Below are 20,345 nucleotides of genomic sequence, written 5' to 3'. Positions count from 1 at the left end.
TCAAGTTCAAGTTGATCCCAGATATCATGTTATCCTTTGGAGTCAGACATTTTCTGGACAATGTTGTAAGGCAATGATGTTCACATACAGACTTATCCGGAGGCTTTCCACCTGTGCTACCTCCCTCCTGAGTGTGTTTCAAGCCATCACTATCAGTCCAGTAATTCTGAATGGGCATGTCTGAAACCTGAAACCTCTGTCTGGGGCAAGGAGGCGGGACCCTCTGTATCCCCAAATCCCGCTTTAAATTTAGAGATTATTTTCATGATGATAGGCAGTCTTCTAAACATACCCATGTGTTACCTCAGTTAATTCTCAAATTTATGAGACGATACAATTATTTTATAGAAGAGGAAACTGAGGCACTGGGAGTTTAATAATCCTGCAAATACCATCCCTCATTTATTTTCTAATGTCCCTCCTTACCTCCTTGTGCCCCAATTCCTCCTTTATCACCCAAATTCCTGGTATCGCTTCCTCGATGTCCCCCAGCACCCTTATGACTCTTTAACACCCCCACCTTCCCTGTAATATCACTGCTTTTACTCTGAACAGCCCCTATTCATTTAATCAGGGTTATTTACACAGTGTCTCCTCAGTGCCCAGCACACTTCTGTGCACTGTGATTTTCCACGGTGAACAGGGCAAGGTCTCCCTCTAGTGGGGAAGAAGTGAAAGGTAAATGATCAAGGAACAAGATAATTTTAGATACTGGTCAGTTTTCTGAAAGAAATTACACAGGAGGACGGGACCGTGGCTGGTGGTGGAAAGGAGATGGTGGAAAGTCTGAAAACAGCTGTCGAGGGAAACCTCTTCCTAGAGGTGACACGACATTTAAGCCGGACGTGCAAAGGGCTGGACGGGCATTCCAGGTAGATAGAACGGGCTCTGGGGAGACTTGGATCAAGCTGGTCCTGTTTGAGGAACAGAGTGGAGCCCACTGCAGGTGAGAGCAAGTGATGAGATGCTGCGGGACAGTTAGGAACCAGGACATTCCACGCTTCCTGTGACGTCCCAGTTCATCCTCTCCATGAGTGATGGGCAGACAAAATATCCTGCATTGATGGAAATGCTCTAGGTCTCCATCACCCAACACAGAGGGGCCACTGAATGCCTGAAATGATGTGAGTGCAACCGAGGAACTGAATTTTTAAATGTATTTAATTTAGCCACATGTGGCTAGCTGGTACTGTATTGGACAACACACCTAGAAAACTTTCCATGACACCTCAAAACACCGAACTCTTCCTATAATTCTCCCAGTTCTCCCCAAACAAACCAGTGTTCCTTGGAGGCTCCACTCACATTTATAAAAAACCTGTAACGACTGCACAACGCCCAAATGGCCCGATTCTCTCTTTCCTTTTACCCTGTACGACCCTCTTGTCCCTCCCATTAGGTCCTACTCCCTACTCTTAATTTCCAAAAGGCAGTGCACGTGCTACATGGCAGACGCCAGGGCCTGACTGCAGGGTCTGTGCCACACCACTTCCGGTGCGTGATTTTGGTCAAGTTATTTAAAATCTGTATGTCTCGGTGTCCTCATCTGTAAAGTGGGGGGATAACAGCAATCGCTACAGTATTGGGGTGTGGGGACGCTTCAATATGGTGCTCATATAAAGCAGAGGTGGTGAAGTAGCTCATGATATTTTCTACTCTACTATCCTATAGGCTTGAAATTTTCCAGAATAAAAGGCTTTTCAAAACAAAAGCACTTAGAATAGCCCCAGGCACGCAGAAAGTGATGATATTAGTATGGCCTCAACACTCCCACTTTTCAGGATCATCCCCAGCTCTGCTTCCTACAACCCAATGACTCTATAACATCTCATGACCTCTGTAACAAGCCATTCTTTGCCGACACCCCAATTCTGCCAAATTAGGGTTCTCAGATAAAAATACAGGATGCCTAATCAAATTGGAATTTCAGATAAACAATGCATTGAGAAATTCTAATTGAACTGGTTGCTTTGCCCCTAAATCTGGCAACCACACCCATGATGTGGACTTTGCTCACCAAGGAATCCTCAGGACTTGCCGGAGGCACTGGGTAGGTCCTGTAAAATAGTGCCCTAGTTAACTTACATAATGCCGCGCCCCAATTCCCTTGTAAAACCTCCGACTTCTCCTTATAGCTCAAGTTCTTCTCAATTGCCTGTTTCCCTCATGGGGGACAATATCCTTAATATCCTAACTCCTCTATAGTCAAATCCCAACCCCCTCCCCCCTAGAATTACGGTCTGTCCCGCTCACCACCGTATATATACCTCAGATCTAGTCGTGCCTGGCACATAAGTAGGAGCTCTACTGATAACTCTGAACGATACATGCGTTTAACATCCTAATGTTCCCCACTGCATTTCCACTTCCCCCAAAGCATCTCTGTTACCTACTAGAGTACCGATTTCTCCAAAGACCTCTCCAAATCACCTTATCACGTACGAATTCATCAAAGCGCTTCCACTTCTTCAAAGCATCCTTATTCCCCTGATATCATTCTAACTCCCTTTAGCTCCGACCAATTTCTTCATCACATTTTCCATTCCTCCATGAGCACCCCATTTTCCCGACTGTTACTCCAATCCCTCCCACGAGATCCCTAAACCCCTTGCTCTTACCCCCGCCCCCTTAGGCGCCAGAGTTACCATGGCAACGCCTCCTTTGGCTTTCTCCGCCTGCGGCAATCCTTTCGGCGCAAGGGGCCCGGCCGGTCACCATGGAAACTGAAGAGGTCCCTTCTGCTCTCCTCACTCCGAGATGGCAGCCCATGAACCCAGACCCCGCTGTCCGGGAGAGCCGGGAGAGATGCGGGGTCCCTACAACGCTCAGCGAGCAAAGTGTCTCTCATTCCTGATGCCCCCACTAAGCGCTCAGGTGGAGCACCAGGACAGCAGGTCCTACTGCGCAGGCGCCTGACTTGGCAGGGGCGAGCGGGCGGCGCTCTGCCTGCTGGGAGTTGTAGTTTTCTGGCTGCTATAGCCGTAGATACAGGTGGCCAATGAGTGAGCCGGATGACGTTAGGAACAAGATTACTGAATCTGGCAATCTTCAGGCTGATTCGATGGTCACCATAGCAACGATGGCGCATAACGAAGCACTAGCTTTACTAGCCAGCCTGCTGTTTCTATTCTTTTATCTTTTTCACTCAGCGCTTACTTGGCACCAGGCACTGTTCACGGTAATGGAGAGGCGATCAGAAACAAAAGAGTTTATATTGTGGTGGGGGCAGATGGACTTGATAAAAACGGTGACTACAGATTATTGGAGACAACGGTATGTAAATAGGTAACTGAGATGCTTTTGGTTAATTGGAACGTTAGGACAGTGGCACACATGCTCGTTCAGGTCACACAGCAAGTAACAGCGCTGGGATTTGAACCGAGACTGTAGCTTCATACTCTAAATTGAACCACTTGCTAACTATGGGATATAGTTTCAGGTGGTGGTTAAGTGTTGCAAAGAGAACGGGGATACTCTTTAAATAGACTGTCCAGGGATGGGCCTTAGGAGGCGACATTTGAGCAGAGGCCTGTAGGGACAGAGCTGGACACGTGAGGCATGTAGAGGTTCAAGGATCATAGGGGATGAAGCCTGAGCTGCCGTGGAGATGGATTCATTTCGGGCCCCTTCATTCCATCTGAGCCCTGGAGGCCTTGCTGAAAGAAAGAAGAAATGCAGGACCATCTCATTCTCCTTCCACGTCTGGTCCTCTGACCCTTCCCCAGAAGTCAAGAACTCAGAACGGGAACCAAAACGATACCGTTTTATTCCAGTTTTGAAGCAGAATAGTCCAGGTGGCTCCCCTCCCCCGCTGGAGAGCCCCCAGCCCGTTCCAAGACTCCTGGCTCCCCCTCTTCTGTCTCTTCCAGAGATGACCAGTCAGAAGGTGAAGGGGATCACACCTCCAGCCCTTGGAAAAATATGGAAATCGTTCTCCTCTCTTTTCTTCTCCCCCCATCGCTCACATCTTCCTTTGTTGTGTCTTCTTCCCTTCTCTCGCCCCCTCCTCTCCTGTCTCCCTCCGCTTTCCCCACTTTTGCACCCCCTCTTTTTCTATCTCCTCCTTGTCTCTCCCCCCTCCTCACCTCTCCTTCATTTGTCCTATTTCTTCCTTGCTTTTTCCTTTCCCCTTCTGCGTTCCCTAGATCTGACCAGTCTGTTCCTGCTGCACTCTCCCCATGGCCTGGTGTCCTCTGCTCCCTTCTCCCTTCTGCCTCAGCCTGACCCTGTCTATACATCTTCCTCATATTCTGAGGCAGCCCTCGGAAACCACCCTGGCCACCACCATCTTCCACACCTGTGGCTCCAGGACCTGAGACCTCTGTCAACTTCTCTCAGACCCAGAGAAGCAAACAGCACAGATGGGGTGACTTAAGAGGTGGCCTCCTAGGCCTCTGCCTTTCTATCTTTGGGATCACAGTTACCCTGCCGCCCTTGCAGTGGAGGGCGGTGGGCAGGGCCCGGAGGGTCAGGACTCTGGGGCGCTCCCCCAGCAGTCCCGGAGCAGGTCCGCGTGGAACAAGGCTGCCCCAGTGAGCAGGCGCGCCGCGAACACGTGGCGGCAGGGCAGATGGCGGGCGGCGTGGATGGAGCAGCTGCAGCGCGTCAGGGCTCCGTCCAGGAAGAAGTCCGAGGAGCCGTCCTTCAGGGCGAAGCCGGCTCCGGTCGTGTGGAAACCTCGGGTCCCGTGCTGCCTGGCGAAAGCGAGCTCCTCCGCCACCAGGCCAGCCAGCTCTGGCCCGCAGGCCGCTCGGAACTTGGCCAGGGGTTCCAAGTCCACCTCCTTCTCTCCCGAGGGGCAGCGAGGCCTCCTTGGTTCCTTTGGGCCGTCTGCTTCACCTCCATCCTGTAGGCTGTCCCCTGTGGCCAGGGACACTCTCCTTGTCACTGGCCATTCTGGGTCATCCTCCAGCACAGTTCCCACATGGCTGCCACTCATGACTCCATTCCCCAGACCTAGACACCTCCCTCCTGTGTCTACGCACTCCCTCCCTCGCCCTCCTCTGCTCTTGGGGCCCCTAAGCCATGCTCCCGCTCCGTCTCCATTCTCTAGGCCTGTTCCCCTTGTGTCCCCAAGCCGGACCAGAACCACATCTTCCAGGTCCCTTCTTCTTTTGACTCCAAACCTTAGTTGTTCTCCTTCTCCAATTTCTGGCTCACTCTGCCTCTCATCTCCCCACTGGGGACTCCTCTGGTCTCCGTTCTCAGAGACCGACTCCATGGCCTTCTCCAAATGGAGCCCCCTACAATCCCTAACTTCCAGCCCGCCTCCCTCCTCTGCTACCACGGGAGGCCCCTTCCGGTCTCTGGTTTTCAGCCCACCGGTCCTTTCATCGTGCAGCTGGGCCCCGCTGCAGATGCTCCCCTCAAGGCTCCAGGGCCTCTCATAGCCGACCTGGGTCCTCCGCTCTGCGGTCTCCAGAACCCTCATCCTCCGATCCTCCATCTGGGCCATCCTCCAGAGGTAACCCTCCAGCCCCCAGCCTCTCTCCACTTTCAGCAGGGCCCCCCTCCAGTCTCTGATGTCCGGCCCTTCGAGGTGCTCGTCCTCCGGGGGGGCCCCACTCCAGCCATGTCCCTCCAGCCCTCTCACCTTGCGGTTCTGCACTTGGACCGCTCTCCAGGATCGGATTTGCAGCCCTCTCCCGTTCCCAGTTTCTAATGGCGCCCCTCCCCGGTTCCTGGCCTCCGGTTCTCTGACATACTCTTTCTCCAACTGGGTGCCTCTCCAAACGCTTCCTTCATTCGGGGCCCCTCCGCAGTCCCCGTTCTCCACCTGGACTTCCCTCCCGGACTCAGCCCCTGACAAAAGGTCCCCACCATCGGGGCCATCGGGTGCTACCTCTCCGGACGCATCGGCCCACTGCATGGCTACCAAATCGCGAAGGCACTGTGCCATGCTGTGCGACGGGCTGAGGCGGCGCAGCAGGCGCCGGCGGTGGCCGCGCACCAGGGCGCATGCGTCCAGGTCGCGGGCCGCCTCGAAGGCGCGGAAGCGCACCCACATGTCGCGGCGGGAAGCCCAGTTGCGCTCGAAGTAGTCGACGAAGGCGACAGGGCCGTGGGCGCGCAGCTCGGCCAGTGCCTCGGCGTACGCAGCGGGTGACGACGCACCAGCCAGGCGACACAGGCGCGGCCACAGGCCCGGGTCTTCGCGGCCCGCGCCGCCCAGCTCCTGCGCCTTGCTGAAGAGCGTCTCGAGGCCCTGCGCGCGGCAGATTTGCACGCGCGCGCCAGGCAGCAGTTGGCGCACGGCGGGGAGCTGGGCTGTCACCTCGGGCCCCGCCGTCAGGCAGCGCACGCGGCCCTTCACGTCGGGCACACTCTGCAGCAGCGAGGCCAGCGCGAAGCGCAGCAGGCTCGGCGTTCCCGGGCGCGCCACGCAGCAAGCGGCCTGGCGCGCGCGGCCCGCGCCGTCCACGCACAGCACCGCCAGCAGGTCCAGCGCCCCCTGCAGCCCCGGCAGCCGGTCCACCAGGAGCATGCGCGGGAAGCGCCGCAGCAGCGCCCGCGTGCGCGACGTCAGGAAGAACACGGTCTCCACCACCGCCTGGTTCTCCATGAACACCAGCTTCACCTGCGGGCAGAGGGGCGGAGAAGGAGGTCAGGGACGCCGGGGCCGTTCCCCTGTCCCAGCTCCCCAACCTCGGTTTCCCCCTCTGGGGAAATGGGAATCCCCCCATTCAAGCGGGCGTGCATTTATTCTGGTCACCGACGGAGGGCAGTGCAGGCCCCCGGAGCCGACCGCCCGTGTTTGCTATCCCCGCACCACCGTCTCAACAGCCGTGTCATTTCTGCACACTCGACCGATTGAGTCCTTTTCCCTACTCGGGACGACGTGTTCATTCTTTCATGCGCCAAGAGGGAGTCTAGGGCAGTGGTTCTCAAAATGTGGGCCCTGGGCCGGGAGCATCAGCATCACCTGCCAGGACCTCGACAGAAAAGGATATTCTCAGGCTGCCCAGTCGCTGCTGGGTCAGGAACTCTGGGGGCGGGGCCCAGCAATCTGCAGTGACTGGCGTTCCAGGAGATGCGCACACAGGCTCAAGAGGGAGACCCACTGGTGTAGTAAGAAACGCAGTGACCATGGAGCCAAGTCGCTGAGGCCTGAGTCCAGGCCCCACACTTTCTAACCCGGTTTCTTAACCTCTCTGCGCCCCAGTTTCCTCCTTAACCTCCTCGTTCCGTAGTTTCCCCTTTCAGGAAGTAGACATTCCCTCCCACATGGAGCTTCAGATCCAGCAGCCTCTGGGGCCAGACTGGGCTGACAGTCCTCAGCTGTGTGGCTCCCAACAGCTTCCCTAACCTCCACCTCGTCTGTAAAATGATGATGGTGACAGTCAATTAAAGCATTTAGACTATTGCCTGGCGCAAACTATATTACTATTATTCAACAATAATCACTGCCAAAGCGTTTATTACTGTGACTATCATCTCCGCTCACAGGCCGTGTCCTCACGAAGGCCTGCTCTGACCATTCTGAGCAGACACCCTGCTCTCTCCAGCCCCTTCAGCCATGGCACTTACTACCATGACGCGCGTCATCTCTTGATGTGATTTGCTTGTCGCCCGTTTGCCCTCCCCGAGATGTAGGCCCCGTCGTAGTTCACATTTGCACCTCTGATCCTTTGGATGGCACCTGGCCCAGGTACTAGCTCAGCACACCCTGAACGAGCACGTGAATGTGCGAGCGTGTGGTGACGCCCGGGAACACAGTCTGATTGTGAATGCTGGCTTTGTCTCTTAGTAGCTGTGAGTCCTCAGGTGAGTGACTTCTCCTGCATTTTGGCCTCAGTTTCCCTGTCTGCAAAATGGGGATAACGATGCCTATTAAACAGGGTTGTGGTGAGGCTAAAACGAGATCATTTGTGCCTAAAACTTGGAATGATGGCCGGCACATATCAGACCAGCTGTTATCACTGTCTTGGGCTCTGGGCAGCGTTCAGGGTGGTGACTGCCCCCTTGCTGGAGCACAGGTCTCTCTTGGCTCCTGCCGCCCTGGGAAGCCCGGTGTCCCCTCCTCTTAGGCACCTCTACTGCAGTCCCCTGTGTTTGCCTCCTCCGCTGCACCTCCAACTGCTGCAGTGCCGTGGCCCGACCGGCCCCCGCCCCCTCCCCTCTCTAGGCTCTGCCGAGGCCATCTCACCCTGCCACACGGCCGCCATCACTACCAGCCGACACCTTCCCGTGCTGTGTCTCCAGGTTCCAGACCCACCTACCTAACTGTCTCTGAAGCAACACAGTCCCTGGGCAGCTCACGCATCCCTGGAGACTGGTCGCCCAAAGCGGCACCTGCTTCTCACCTCCGCAGCCCGCTCCTTCTCAGTCACCCTGTGTCCATCACTGGCTCACTGTGCACATCGCAGCCCAGGCCCCGACACTCAGGGCCGATTCCTGGCTCCCGTCTTCCCCAACCCTCTGCGTGCAACCCATCCTTAAATCTTGGAAGTGACCACTTCCCCCATCCCCTGGCCACCACCGGCACCTCTCGCCTGGATTATGGTAGCTGCCCCCTTGCCAGGCTGCCCAGCCCCACCCGAGTCCCCTCGTCTGCTCCCCACACGGGTGCCAGAGGGGTATTTCCAAAACTCTAGCTGAATCACCCATTCCCCTGTGAAAATTGTTCCCAGGACTTCCTGTCACACTCCCCACTACACAAGCACAACGCAGGGTTCACACCATGCTGAGGGGTGGGTGAGCAGGCTTTAGGCCCTCTTCCTCTGTCCCTCTTGCTGCTCCAGCCACCATGGCCTCATTAGCAGTGTGCAAAGGCCACTCAGTTGGGCAGGGAGACTGGTCATGGTCAGGGCCCCTTTAGCCAGGCCCTGCTGGAACCAACCCACAGCTTCAGAACTAGGATTTGAATACACAGATTAAAGCATAGATCTCTCCTCAATCCACTCTGCCATGATCCAACCTCATCTTACAAGACCAGCTAGAGAGCACTGGGCAGTTCTCAGCTTTCAAGGGGAAAACGAACAAAGAAAGAAAGAAAAACAAAAACAAAAAAATGAACCTCGAGAAAAAAAACGCTCGTAGAATCCTAAAAGAACAAGGAAATTGCCATCCTAATGCTAAAGTCACTCAACAGCTTAAAAAGTACCAGAATTCAACAAATTTTACAAAAAAAGCGGAGTAAGCTTACTACTGAGTTAGTTACAACACTATTGTCATTTCTTCAACCAGCATTCATTCTTGCACTTATTGCTTTATGATTTAACTTATCTCAGCAGAAGTTTAAATCTAGAACTCCTCGGTCCAACATGTTAGCTACTAGCCACACGCAGCTATTAACGTTTAGGTTAAAACACTTAAAGATCTATAAAACGTCCACCCCCCAGTCACATGAGTCATATTTCAAGTGCTTGGAGCCCCACAAGGCTGGTGGCTATTTTGCTGACTGTTGCAGACCTAACATTTATCTCCGTCTCCTCAGAACGTTCTACTTGACGGCACTGTCTAGAAGTGACGGAAAGACAGGTGTCGTCAGATGTTAACTGGACTTACTGTGGGGATCGTTTTAAAATACGCACAGATGTCGGCTTGTGCTGTAGAACTGAAACTAATGTAATGTGTCAATCACGTATGACAGGTTAAACGATTTACATTTCTGTAGTCTGAAGGAAGTCCCTTTTTAAAATTTCATTACTAGTTTCAAGTGTGCAGTACACTGGTTATGTAGTTCATACAACAATCCCCCTGATTGCTCCTTCTCTCCTCTGGCCCTCCACCCAGCCATTACATCACTGCTGACTGCCTTCCCTATGCCATGCTCCCTTCCCCGTGACCCTCTACCAACTGCTGATTTGTACCACTTTAACCCTTCACCCCTTTCTCCTGGCCCCTATCCCCACCCCTCTGGCTGTCACCAGATTGTCCTCTACATTCGTGAGTCTGTTTTTGATTAGTTTGTCCTTTTTTTTTCTTAGATTCCACATGTAAGTGAAGTCATGTGGCATTTATCTTTCTCTGTCTGACTTATTTCACTCAGCAAAATAACCTCTAGATCCTTTCCTTTTTCTCTTTGGGAGTCAGGAATGGGAGGAAAGCAAACACAGTGGATGTATTTGCCTCAAAACCTATCTAGGGCTGGTGAGCTCTCGCCTAATTAGAAACTGACTTCCCTTAAGGGGAAAACAGATTCCTGATGTTGAGTTTTCTTTCTAAAGAGGGCAGGTTAGCTTTTCATGAACGGCCATTTGTTCATTAAATGGCATTTCCCAAGCACCTACCAGGTGCCCAGTTCAGTGCTAGGCCTTGAGGAGAGGGAAGGGACTGAGGCGGGCCCGCCCGGTCCTGCCCTGTTGGACTGGCCGAGTGTCTTTGAGCAATAGCACGACCGGTGTGAATTTCAGCTGAGAGGCCTGAAGCCTCTGGGTAGTCAAGTTCCTGGACCCAGGAGGCAGACCGTGGGATCCAGATCCGGGTTCTTCTAGCTGCTAGTTGTGTGAATTTGCACACCAGCCGTGTGACTTAGGGAACGTGTCCGAACTTCTCAGAGCCTCAGCTGTTGCCGTTTGCAAAGGTGGGGCACGTAACTGCATCAACATGGTAAAATTGCGATGAGGATCAAACGGGTTGGTCTGCATGAAGCATGTGGAACAGCGCCTGGCAAGAGGCAGTGTTTATTGGGCATCTGCTGCTGTTATTATTACCTGAGCATGGAGGGCATGCTCAAGAGACAGGCTAATGGGACTGAGGTTGGTGTGGGGCCCTCTGATTGAGTGAGGGTCACTGCTTAGAGGGGACCATTGTGTTCCTTATATTGCAGACGTGGAAACTGAGGCAGAAAGACTCCAGATACAGAGTAATGGTTAATGCAGCAGGCCGAGGCTGTCCAAACACTGCACATTACAGAGAAAAGTTCAGCTCCTGTCTTTTATCTGGGGTTCCTGGGCCACACAGGATCAGCTTGACCTCTGGAGAGGCTGGCGACTGTCAGCCACACATGCAGGCGGTCATGTCTATGTGACCGAACCCAAACAAAAACCCTGGACACCGAGGCTCAGGTGGGCCTCCCTGGTTGGCGATACTTAATGCACATTGTCATGCATTGTCACTGGGAGAACGAGGCAGTGTCCATAGGAATCCACTGGGAAGATGACCGAAAAGCTCACACCTGGTCTTGCCCAGATCCCGTCCCATGTGCTTCTTCCCTGGGCTGACTGTCATCTGCATCCTTTCACTGTGATAAACTGTAGCATGAGTGTAACAGCTTTGCTGAGTTCTCACTGAACTTGAGGGGGGCCTTAGGAAACCTATGGCAGAGGAGTGACTGCTCAAGGTCACGGAGCTAACGAGTGGCAGGGCTGGGGTCTAGGACTAGGACATTGAGAATGGTTAAAAAAAAAAAAAGGAAGGAGTGGGAGAAGATGCATGAGTGACACTTTAGGGGTGTGGTGACATTTGATGAAGGTGGAGGATACATAAATGAATGACTATATATAGAAAATACTTACTGAGCAAATACGACGTGCCCAGTGCTGCTTCAGGCACTGAGGGGTCGCTATGGCATCTCAGAGAGGGAAGGGACAGCCCGTAAACCAAAGATGAAGAGAAACACAACGATTTCAGGTATGTAACGTGCTGAGGAAAACGGACGCCACACAGGAAGCTGTTTCTCTGTGCCAGGCACAGTTCCAAGGCGCGAACTCTTCCCTTCCTTAGAAAACCCCCTACGACACACACTGTCCTTACTGAGCCGAGGCTCAGCTGTTTGCCTGGGGTCCCACAGCACGTGAGCAGCCGTGCTGGGCTTCGAACCCGGGCAGCCTGGGCCCAGGGTCTGTGGTTCTGACCACCACAGCCCGTGACCTTCACAGATGATCGCTTGGCTGGATGCAGCGGCTGCCGGCTTGAAGCGAACTGGACTACAGTGTGCGTGCAGAGATGGAACAGGCAGGAAGGATGTCCGAGGACCCAGACAAGTGTGGGTGTCATCTCGGACACACAGATCAGTGACACTGAGGCTAACTGATCGCAGATGGTGGACTCCAAAAGTGTGAAGACCTGAGACCACGCCAGCTAATGCTCCTCCCCACACCATCTCCTGTGTCCTTGTAGTGGCTGAAAAATGACTTTTACTGGAAATTACTGTTTGACTATCGCTATGGGAACATAGGCCTTTGATTATAGGAACATAACATTCTAAACAAGCTTTCTGCTTCTGTAACCCCGCTTACGCACCTGACCTGTGAGTTGACAGGCAGTGAATAAAAGAAAAACAGACCTTTGTGTTTAGACAGAATGAAGAATGGGATTTGGGGCTTAAAACCCCTTTACCTCTACCCTTCGAGGCTGCTTAATTTGGGGTCTGTGTACCCTGGCAGACCCAGCTGGCTGAATAAAGAGTGTGTTTTCTATAACTCACTGAGTTCTGGTGGTCCGTGTGTCTTTTGGGAGGTGATGGCTACAACATCCTCACAGAGCTCGTGATTAGCACGGTCCTGGTCCCCACATCGCCCTGAGGAAAAACTCGAGTGATAAGACTAACAGCTAAATACCTAAAACACTCCTGTTTTCTGGGCTTGGAGAAGTTCAATAACTTGCTCACAACTTAAAAGATGCTCCACGGCCAGTGAACAGCACAGAGCGAATGTCCACAAAGCTTTTGGCATATGGCGATATAAATAAAATTGTGTTTCTGACTGTTACTGTATTGCCTGAAACTGGCTGGTCTAATGTAGAAAGAGACTCTGGGCACAGAGAACGTTCCCTTTGGGAGAAAAAGGCTGAGAATGAGCTGAGAGGCCTGTGTGACTCGGAGCAGGGGAGATGTGGCCTCAGATTCAGGCAGGGCTCAGGGCTTGGCAAAACAACCCTCTATATGCCTGTGGCTGTTGCTGGCTGTCTGCCAAGTACCTATGGCTCTCCTGTTCCTGCACCAGGCAGGGCTTAACCTCTCTGCACGTCTGCAGGTCACGTGACTTGCTTTGACTAAGGAAGTGAGAGAGCGACCCGGCCTATTTGTCACTTGTGGTGACACGCTTTAACGGCCCTTCCTGACAGATGTGTTGCTTAGGTTGGGGCAAATCCCTGTGTGACGGGTCTGATTCCCGTGACAGGCCTCAGGCCCTCTCGCCTCGGCCTCAGGCTCACTCCTCACTTACCCTGAGCTGGGGCCTCTTCCATACGTGAATAGAAAACACAAACTGGATTTTTCCCTTCCCTCCTTCCGTCTTTGTTTCCCTTCAGGTCTGCCCCAGCCCTAGGGCTGGATCAGAGGGGTAGGAAGACCCCTCCTGAGGGGCAGCATTTCTGCGGTCCCTCAAGCTGCTAAGCCTCCACACTGGCCGGTCCCTCTGCCTGGCATGGCACTCTTTTTCCTCTGAAGGACCTTTGTGTGGACTATAGACTTATTATCCTTTGTACGCACTTATTATCCTTAACATCTCTAAAAATGCTGTTTTTTATCTTTTTTAATTTTATTATTATTTGTGCCTACAGCACCTGGTCTTCCTAGTTGGTTTCCCATCCAAGTACTAACCGGGCCTGACCCTACTTAGCTTCTGAGATCAGATGGGATTGGGCATGTTCAGGGCAGCATGGCCGTAGACCACAGACTGTGGCTCCACGGGGGTCAATTCAGGCCCTTCTGCGTATAAAGCAGGCGTGCTAACCACTACACTATGGAACCACGTCCAAAAATGCTGTTTTTAAAAAGTGTCTTCGGTCACTTTCAATCCTGGTGACATGATGTCACATGTGGATGTGTCCTTCCCTTGTCATTTTCTCCCACCACAAGGTCAAGCTACTTCTAGCAGTCACCTCTGCATTGTGGCTTGTAGCCATCAGTAGCTACTTAAACTTCTGTTAGTTACAATGAGATAAAATTAAAAATCCAGTGTTTCGAGCCCACTGGCTACATTTCAAGTGCTCCAGAGCCACCTGTGGCTGGGGCCCCCCTCCCGGGCAGCACAGACCACTTCTGTCACAGCAGAAGGTCCCTTGGGGCAGTGCTGAGCTGGAGGGTGCCTCCTCTAGGGGTGGGGAGCATGCGCATCTTGGCTGCCACAGTCTACTGCGCCCTAACGGGAACTAACTGCATGAATGCACGCAGGAATGAATGAAGGCGTGAGTGGGAGGATGGACGAATGAATGAATGAACGAATGAGTAGATGGGTGGCCCGCCCCCGGCTGCTTCCTCTGAGACCCCACCTTGGCCTCAGGGTCGGTGCGGAAGAGCCCCTCCAGCGCGCGCAAGGCATCGATGACACCGCGGTCGCGGTCCTTGCAGTAGGAGAGCAGGCGGTGCACGTCGGCGGGCGCCAGGAACTGCTTGGACACCTTGTTGGTGGTGCGCACCGGCAGGCAGGTGTTGGCCAGCAGACGGCCCGGCCGGAAGTAGTAGGCGAACTCGATCGGGCAGGCCGGGTGCGAGTGTGTCAGCTGGCACTCCGTCACCACGAGGCGGTCCCGCAGCGGGCTCAGCTTGACGATGATGAAGGCGGGGCAGCCGGCCTCACGGTGCCTGCGGGGGGGGGGGGGGGGAACGACCATGGCCGCCGTCACCTGCTGCCCGCTTCTTCCTTCCCTCTCCTCTTTAAAACTTATTTTAAAAAATTAAGAATGGTTTCAAGCATAGAGAAGGGTAGAGGGCCCTAAGAATATGCCAACTGTCTGACCTCGGCCAAGTCACTTCAGGTCCCTGTGCCTCAGTTTCTTTGTATGTTAAAAGAGGAGGGGTTAGAATCACAACAGCTTTCTCGTAGGGTTGTTGTGAGGAATAAAAGAGTTGATCTACGGCAAGCACTTAAAAACAGTCTCTGGAACACAGTGACCCCTCTGTGTTGGCTATAATTCTGTACCCATCTGTACCTATCAAAGATGAATGAATGTTTTATTGTAGGCACCCACCTACAATGAAACGGTATACACGAAAAGGCGCTCAAACTCATTAGTCATCAAAGCAATACGAATTTAAGAAAATGCATGACACACCACCAGGATGGCCAAATAGAAGAGACTGATAACATCGAGTGTTGATGAGGACACAGAGCCACTGGAACTCTCGTTTATCACTGTTGAGACTGTAAAATGGGTACCATCATTTGTAGAAAACTCTGAGAGACTGTACTACAATGTTCATAGCCAAATACCTGAAACTACCCAACATATAACAACAGAGTGGGAAAGGAAGTCATGACATATTCGATCAACAATTAGAATGCACCTAACATTACTATCCCCAGCAATGTGGGTGGATCTCACAAACCATCACGATTCTTGTTTATAGAAAGTTCACCAATGGGTAAAGCTAACCCCTGCTGGTGATGGGCTTGAGTGGCTAACCCTTTGAGGGGCCTGAGGGGCATCTTGGCACCGGACATGTTCTGTCTCTTACTCTGGGTGCTGGTTCCATGTGCATTTTATTTTGGGAAGACTCATCAAGTTATACACGTACGATATGTGCGTTTTTCTGAATGTGTGTTATACTTTCTAAAAATTTTCTTCTGTGAAGCCACCCACCTTGGCAGAGACTAGCACATCTCCTCTGGAGTCCCAGTATCTTACGTAATCATCTACTGTGGCCTCGACATGTCATTTTGCAATTTCTCTCCACCCGGCTGCGGGAATAAAGCCATCCACCTTTCAATATAAACTCCACATGAGCAGGGCTTTTTGTCTGTTTACCCAACACCTAGAACCACCCCTGGGAGGAACTTAGTAAGTGTATGATGAGCGAAGACCTGAATGCCACCGTATGAAGCCCTAGGCATACCTACCACTAATCCATCAAAACCACGTCACCACATCCTGCCTTCTAAACTCTCCATTCCATCCACTTTTTTTTCCATTCTCACTGCCACAAACCTAACTGTGAGTTTTCAGGAAACAGCCTTCTCCCTTCTTTTTACCTAGTTAACTCCTACTCGTGCTTCACGATTCAGTCACTGTAGCCTCCTCCAGGAGGCCCTCCTTCACCTCCCCAGACCAGGGCAGATTGCATTACACACTGAGGCGATGGTCTGATTGATGCCCATCTATAACGTATGCTCCCCACTGGACGGGGAGCTCACCCACTGAAACCTCAGCATCTAAAGTACATTCACTCAGTACATTCGACTCTCGTACTGACAATCCGTGATTGTAATGAAGGTGAGGGGACGGAGAGGGAGAGAGAGAGATATGCGGAGGGAGGTGGGAGGCTGGTTATTGAAAGCATGGGCTTTGTGGTCACTGTGCAGGTCTCAGCAGCTGTGTTGTCCTGAGAGAGTCCTTTAACCTCTCTGTGCCTCAGTGTTCTCATCTGGAAATCGGGGCTAATAATAACACCGACCGCACAGTCTTGTTGAGCGATCTGAATAAAAGGATTAAATTATGCAAAGAGATTAGAAAAGGGGCTGGTACACAGCAAACAGTGACTGACGAGTGGCTGCTGTTTCTGAAAGGACCTTCTGCTGTGGCTTGTTTTCCATTCCACTGGCCCGTTTCTTCTCAGTCTTTCTGGCCGAGATCTCTTGTGTTTGCAAAGGCTGGTGTGTGTGAGGAAAAGCTGAGCTCAGGGGACAGGAAGGTAGGGGATGGCGATGCGGGGAGGTCACCGTGGGAAGAAAGCCTTCTGTGTTCCCTGGACTCTCAGCCCTAGCTCTCTCCGTGAACTCCTATATCTCTCCTCCAGACCATCCCCTCCATGGGATCTTCCTAGACACAGAAGTGACCTTGCTTACAGTCCCCTGGGACTCTCCAGGGCTCCCAGGATAGAGCCCCAGGCCCTGGACTCGGTGCTGGCAGGCCTAGGCCTTGCTGCCATTCCAGCCACACCTCTCACACTAACTCTCTCTCACATTGGACCTCGGCACGGGGCTGTCCCTTGGCTGTGACGCTGCAGAAGCCCTGGGCAGCTAGCGGAGATAAAGGGGCTCACAAGCGAGAGCCCCAAGTTATCCCTGAAGAGGCTCAGCAACCACTCTTGTTCCCGGGCTTCCCATCTGGGGACCGTCCCAATGTCCACCCAGTCACCAGGCCAACCCCCCTCCACAGCCTGTCACTTCTCAGCCCCATCCCCCATCCCAGCTTGCTCTGATATTTGCAGAGCACTTAAGACAGCACCTTCACTGGGCAAGTGCCACATATTTAAGTCTAATACTGTATGTACATAAATATGTAAACAAATAAAACCCTATGAGATCCTTCTTACTGGTCACCTCTTCCAGGAAGCCTTCCAGAACTGCCCTGTAAGCTCTCAGGTGGAACTGACCACTCCCTTTTATCTCTTCCATCGCCCCCTTCAACCTCTCTCTCACCACTGTGGGCCATTGTTTCTCCCTCCACCTCTCTTTTTTTTGGGGGGCGGGTGGGTGGGAGCCTTTGTCTCTTCCACTAGGTTCTGAGCTTCTCTAGGGCAAAGATCAGCTCTGGGTTCCGAATGCCCAGCAAAGGGCGTGCACACAGTAGGTGCTCAGTGTTACTTTGAATTGGAGTCCGTTAACGAGAGATTCCAGCTTGGGCCCCAGCTTCTTGCAAGCTCTAACACTCTAGATTTCTGTGTGGTGAGGTGTGTTTGATGCTGTTCTGCTTCCAGGTCACCGAGTCTCTGTTTCTAAAATTTATTTGAATAAATCACCAAGAACAGTAATCTCACAGTTAACGTTTAGATAACTATGGGTGAGCATCGCTGTTACGAGAGCCCCCTCAGCTCCTTTAAACCTCACAAAACCTGCGAGATCGGTTCTCATCTCCAATTTTCCAAATGGGGAAACTGAGGCCCAGAAAAGGTGAAGTCACTAGCTCAACGTCATCTGCTAATCAGCAGCAGAGTGGTGGTCTGCAGCCAGGAGTCTGTGCTCTTGACCCCTGGAACAGCGGTCATTTACCCGGCTGCCCCACGTTCCAGGCACTGGGTAAGCGCCCTCCTGCACCAGGTCTCATGGTCACCTCCCAGCAGCCCCTGGAGGCGGGTACTGTGACAATCCCATTTCAGAGACAAGAAAACCGAGGCTTGGGGATGTGAAGTCTCCAGCATCCTGAAGGCAGAGCCTGTGTCCCCAGACACTCTACTCTTGTCTACGGCTCCCTAACCCAGGGTTGCAAACTCACACACCTATGGGGGCCAGATAGGCAGGCAAAACAAGGAAGTGGCAGTGCAAAGCTGAAGTGGCCAATGGCGGTGGGGGCCAGGGCAAGCCTGAGTGCCAACACCGGGTCTAACTGGGATGGCCATCTGCCACACAGGAATGTGGGCTCAGCTTCTTCCCATGTTTCAAGGGAAGCAAGAACCCCAACATTCTGTGAGGAATGTTCCTAGTTTAAAATCAAGGTCAATTAAAACACCCTTGGCCACTTGTGCGTGTTTCTTAGCTCACTTTTGGATTTTTCACTTGCGCCTGTTGTAGCATTATGTGAGTGTGCTTACCATCAATCTTCCTGCTCAGTCTGAAAGTTCCAGAAGGGCAGGGAATCTGTCTGTCTTGCTCAAACACCTGCCCCGCCTCCCCCAGTGACTATTCTTGGTCCCCAGCATGGAACTTGGTCCTGTATTTACTGAATGGATGGACCTTTTCTGTAGCTCTGTCTCTGATCTCTTTGTACGTTTTTTTTGGCTGTCTGATGTCTCTGGCCCAATGTCTCCGTGTTTCTGGAATCTTCTGTGTCTTCCTTTTTCTTCCTTTGTCTCTTAGGTGTGTACATCTATCTTACTCTCCTCCCCTCTATGGGTCTCTATTATAAAGTCGGTAAGGGGAGCCCACTGGGTCCCTCAGTGCATGTGCCTTTGTCCCTCCAGCTCCGTCTACCGCTCTCCGGAAGGGATATTTAGCCATTTTGGTCAGCATCTCTCTCTCGGGCGGGGGCGAGGGGGGGGAGGGGGCGCGTATCCTTCCGCCTTGCCTCCCTCTCCCTCCAGCTCACTCACCCCATGGCAGGCCGGCTGGGAGCACGCACATCCTTGCATACAAGCCGCACGTAGCTGTACTTGAGCACATCGATGAGTGTGTAGAGCGGGGGCAACCTAGCCCAGTGGCAGCGCGTCAGGTGCATGGAGCTCTGGACAAAGAAGAGCGCCAGCCGCTGCTGGCACCACGCGTCGAAGAAGCGGCTGAACTCAGCCCACGAGAAGAAGGCCCGCTCCAGCAGCTCCTGCTCTGCCTGCTCCTCCTGCCCCGCCGCCATGCCAGGTGGGGGCTCCATCCTGGGGTGCCTGAGTGAAAGGCGGGAACACGAGGATATCAGACCCATACCCACCTTAAGTATCCCACTCCCTCTATGTCCCGCCTGCCTCTTTGGGGTTGGTGCCTCTATTCAGGCAGGGCCCGAAGTGGGATGCACCCCCGTTCTCTCTAGCTATGACCCTCCATCTCCTCCCACCCCTTGTATTAGTCCAGGGACAGTTGGAGCTTGTCATTCTGATCCTTAATTCCAATTCTGGTTTCTTCTTCCATACGTATGACTTCCTAGGTACGGTTGGGGGTCCCTCTCCAAAAAATATGACTCTTAAGCTCAGTTGTGGACACCTCTTCAGATGTGCTCTCAACTTCTAGCCAAGACCTCCTCCCTCTCCAGAAGTGTCTCCTACATTGGCAGTGACCTCTAGTGCCCCAGTCATATGAACTCCCCCTCCATGTGTCTACACTTGCAGTAATCCACATGCAGTGATGCCTGTCTCTAAAGATGTTCCATCTCCACATGTGGTCCTATATCCGGCCACAGACCCCTCATCACCAGTCATATTCTTCGTGCACCTGTGGCTCCCTTCTCTCCAGATGTGTCTCCGATATGCAGCTGTTACACTTCCCCCAGCAGTGGCCTCTATAGGTCGCCACATCCAGCTGTGGCCTCTGCTTCCCAGAAATCCTTCCATAGCTAGACGCCCTTCCTACATCCAACATGTACTTTTCCCCTACAGGTGTGTGCCCTATTCACTTGTGGCCAGTTCTCAGAAGTGTCACCAATAGTCGTCTACGGTCCTCTCCTCCCGTCTACAGCTATTGGAGGTGCATCCTCGTTCCAGACTTGGCCCCTGGTCTTCAGATGGGCTCCATCACCCCAGATGCTGGCCCGCGTCCAGCTGCGTCTCTCCCCTGGTGCAGCCCGTCCCAGCCCGCTCCCGCCCCCCCAACCCCTGCCAGCTCTTCCCGTAGCGGCCCCTTCCGCCCCGCTGTCGCACCCAGCTGTGCCTCTCCCCTCCCCCAGAGGTGCGCCCTTCCCGCCCCTCCCCGCTCACCTGCCCGCCCCGGAGCGGCGTCCCCCTCCCACGATGCCCCGCGCCGAGGCCCTCGCTCCCGGGATGCCGCGCGCAGCCTCCGCCTCTCTTCCCGCCGTGCCTCGCGCGGCGGCTTTCCCCCGACTCCCTTTCCCCGCCAGCCGCACCAGGGACCTGCAGCCACAGCCGCCCGCCCCGGCCGGGG

General features: G+C 53.3%; 1 protein-coding gene and 1 pseudogene across 4 annotated transcripts; both read right to left on the bottom strand.

The window, feature by feature from the left end:
• Positions 1-2,948: 2,948 nt before the first annotated feature.
• On the bottom strand, positions 2,949-20,334 carry ZSWIM9 (zinc finger SWIM-type containing 9). Of its 4 annotated transcripts, none has more exons than XM_016155428.2 (4): positions 20,162-20,334; positions 18,854-19,138; positions 14,158-14,470; positions 2,949-6,577 (listed from the first exon to the last, which is right to left on the bottom strand). In XM_016155428.2, the coding sequence occupies exons 2-4, from the start codon at positions 19,126-19,128 to the stop codon at positions 4,469-4,471; spliced, it is 2,697 nt and encodes an 898-aa protein (XP_016010914.2). In that variant the 5' UTR covers positions 19,129-19,138; positions 20,162-20,334; the 3' UTR covers positions 2,949-4,468. The 4 variants fall into 4 exon arrangements, with proteins under 4 accessions (XP_016010914.2, XP_036087641.1, XP_016010913.2 ...); XM_036231748.1 differs by lacking the exon at positions 20,162-20,334 and adding an exon at positions 19,680-20,081; XM_016155427.2 differs by lacking the exon at positions 20,162-20,334 and adding an exon at positions 19,861-20,081.
• On the bottom strand, positions 13,438-13,556 carry LOC118611565 (annotated as a pseudogene).
• Positions 20,335-20,345: the final 11 nt, after the last annotated feature.

The sequence above is a fragment of the Rousettus aegyptiacus genome, unplaced genomic scaffold, assembly GCF_014176215.1.
Source record: "Rousettus aegyptiacus isolate mRouAeg1 unplaced genomic scaffold, mRouAeg1.p scaffold_m13_p_14, whole genome shotgun sequence".
In the NCBI taxonomy this organism is placed as follows: Eukaryota; Metazoa; Chordata; class Mammalia; order Chiroptera; family Pteropodidae; genus Rousettus; species Rousettus aegyptiacus.
The sequence above is the reverse complement of the archived record's forward strand: the minus strand, read 5'-3'. Positions and strand labels throughout refer to the sequence as shown.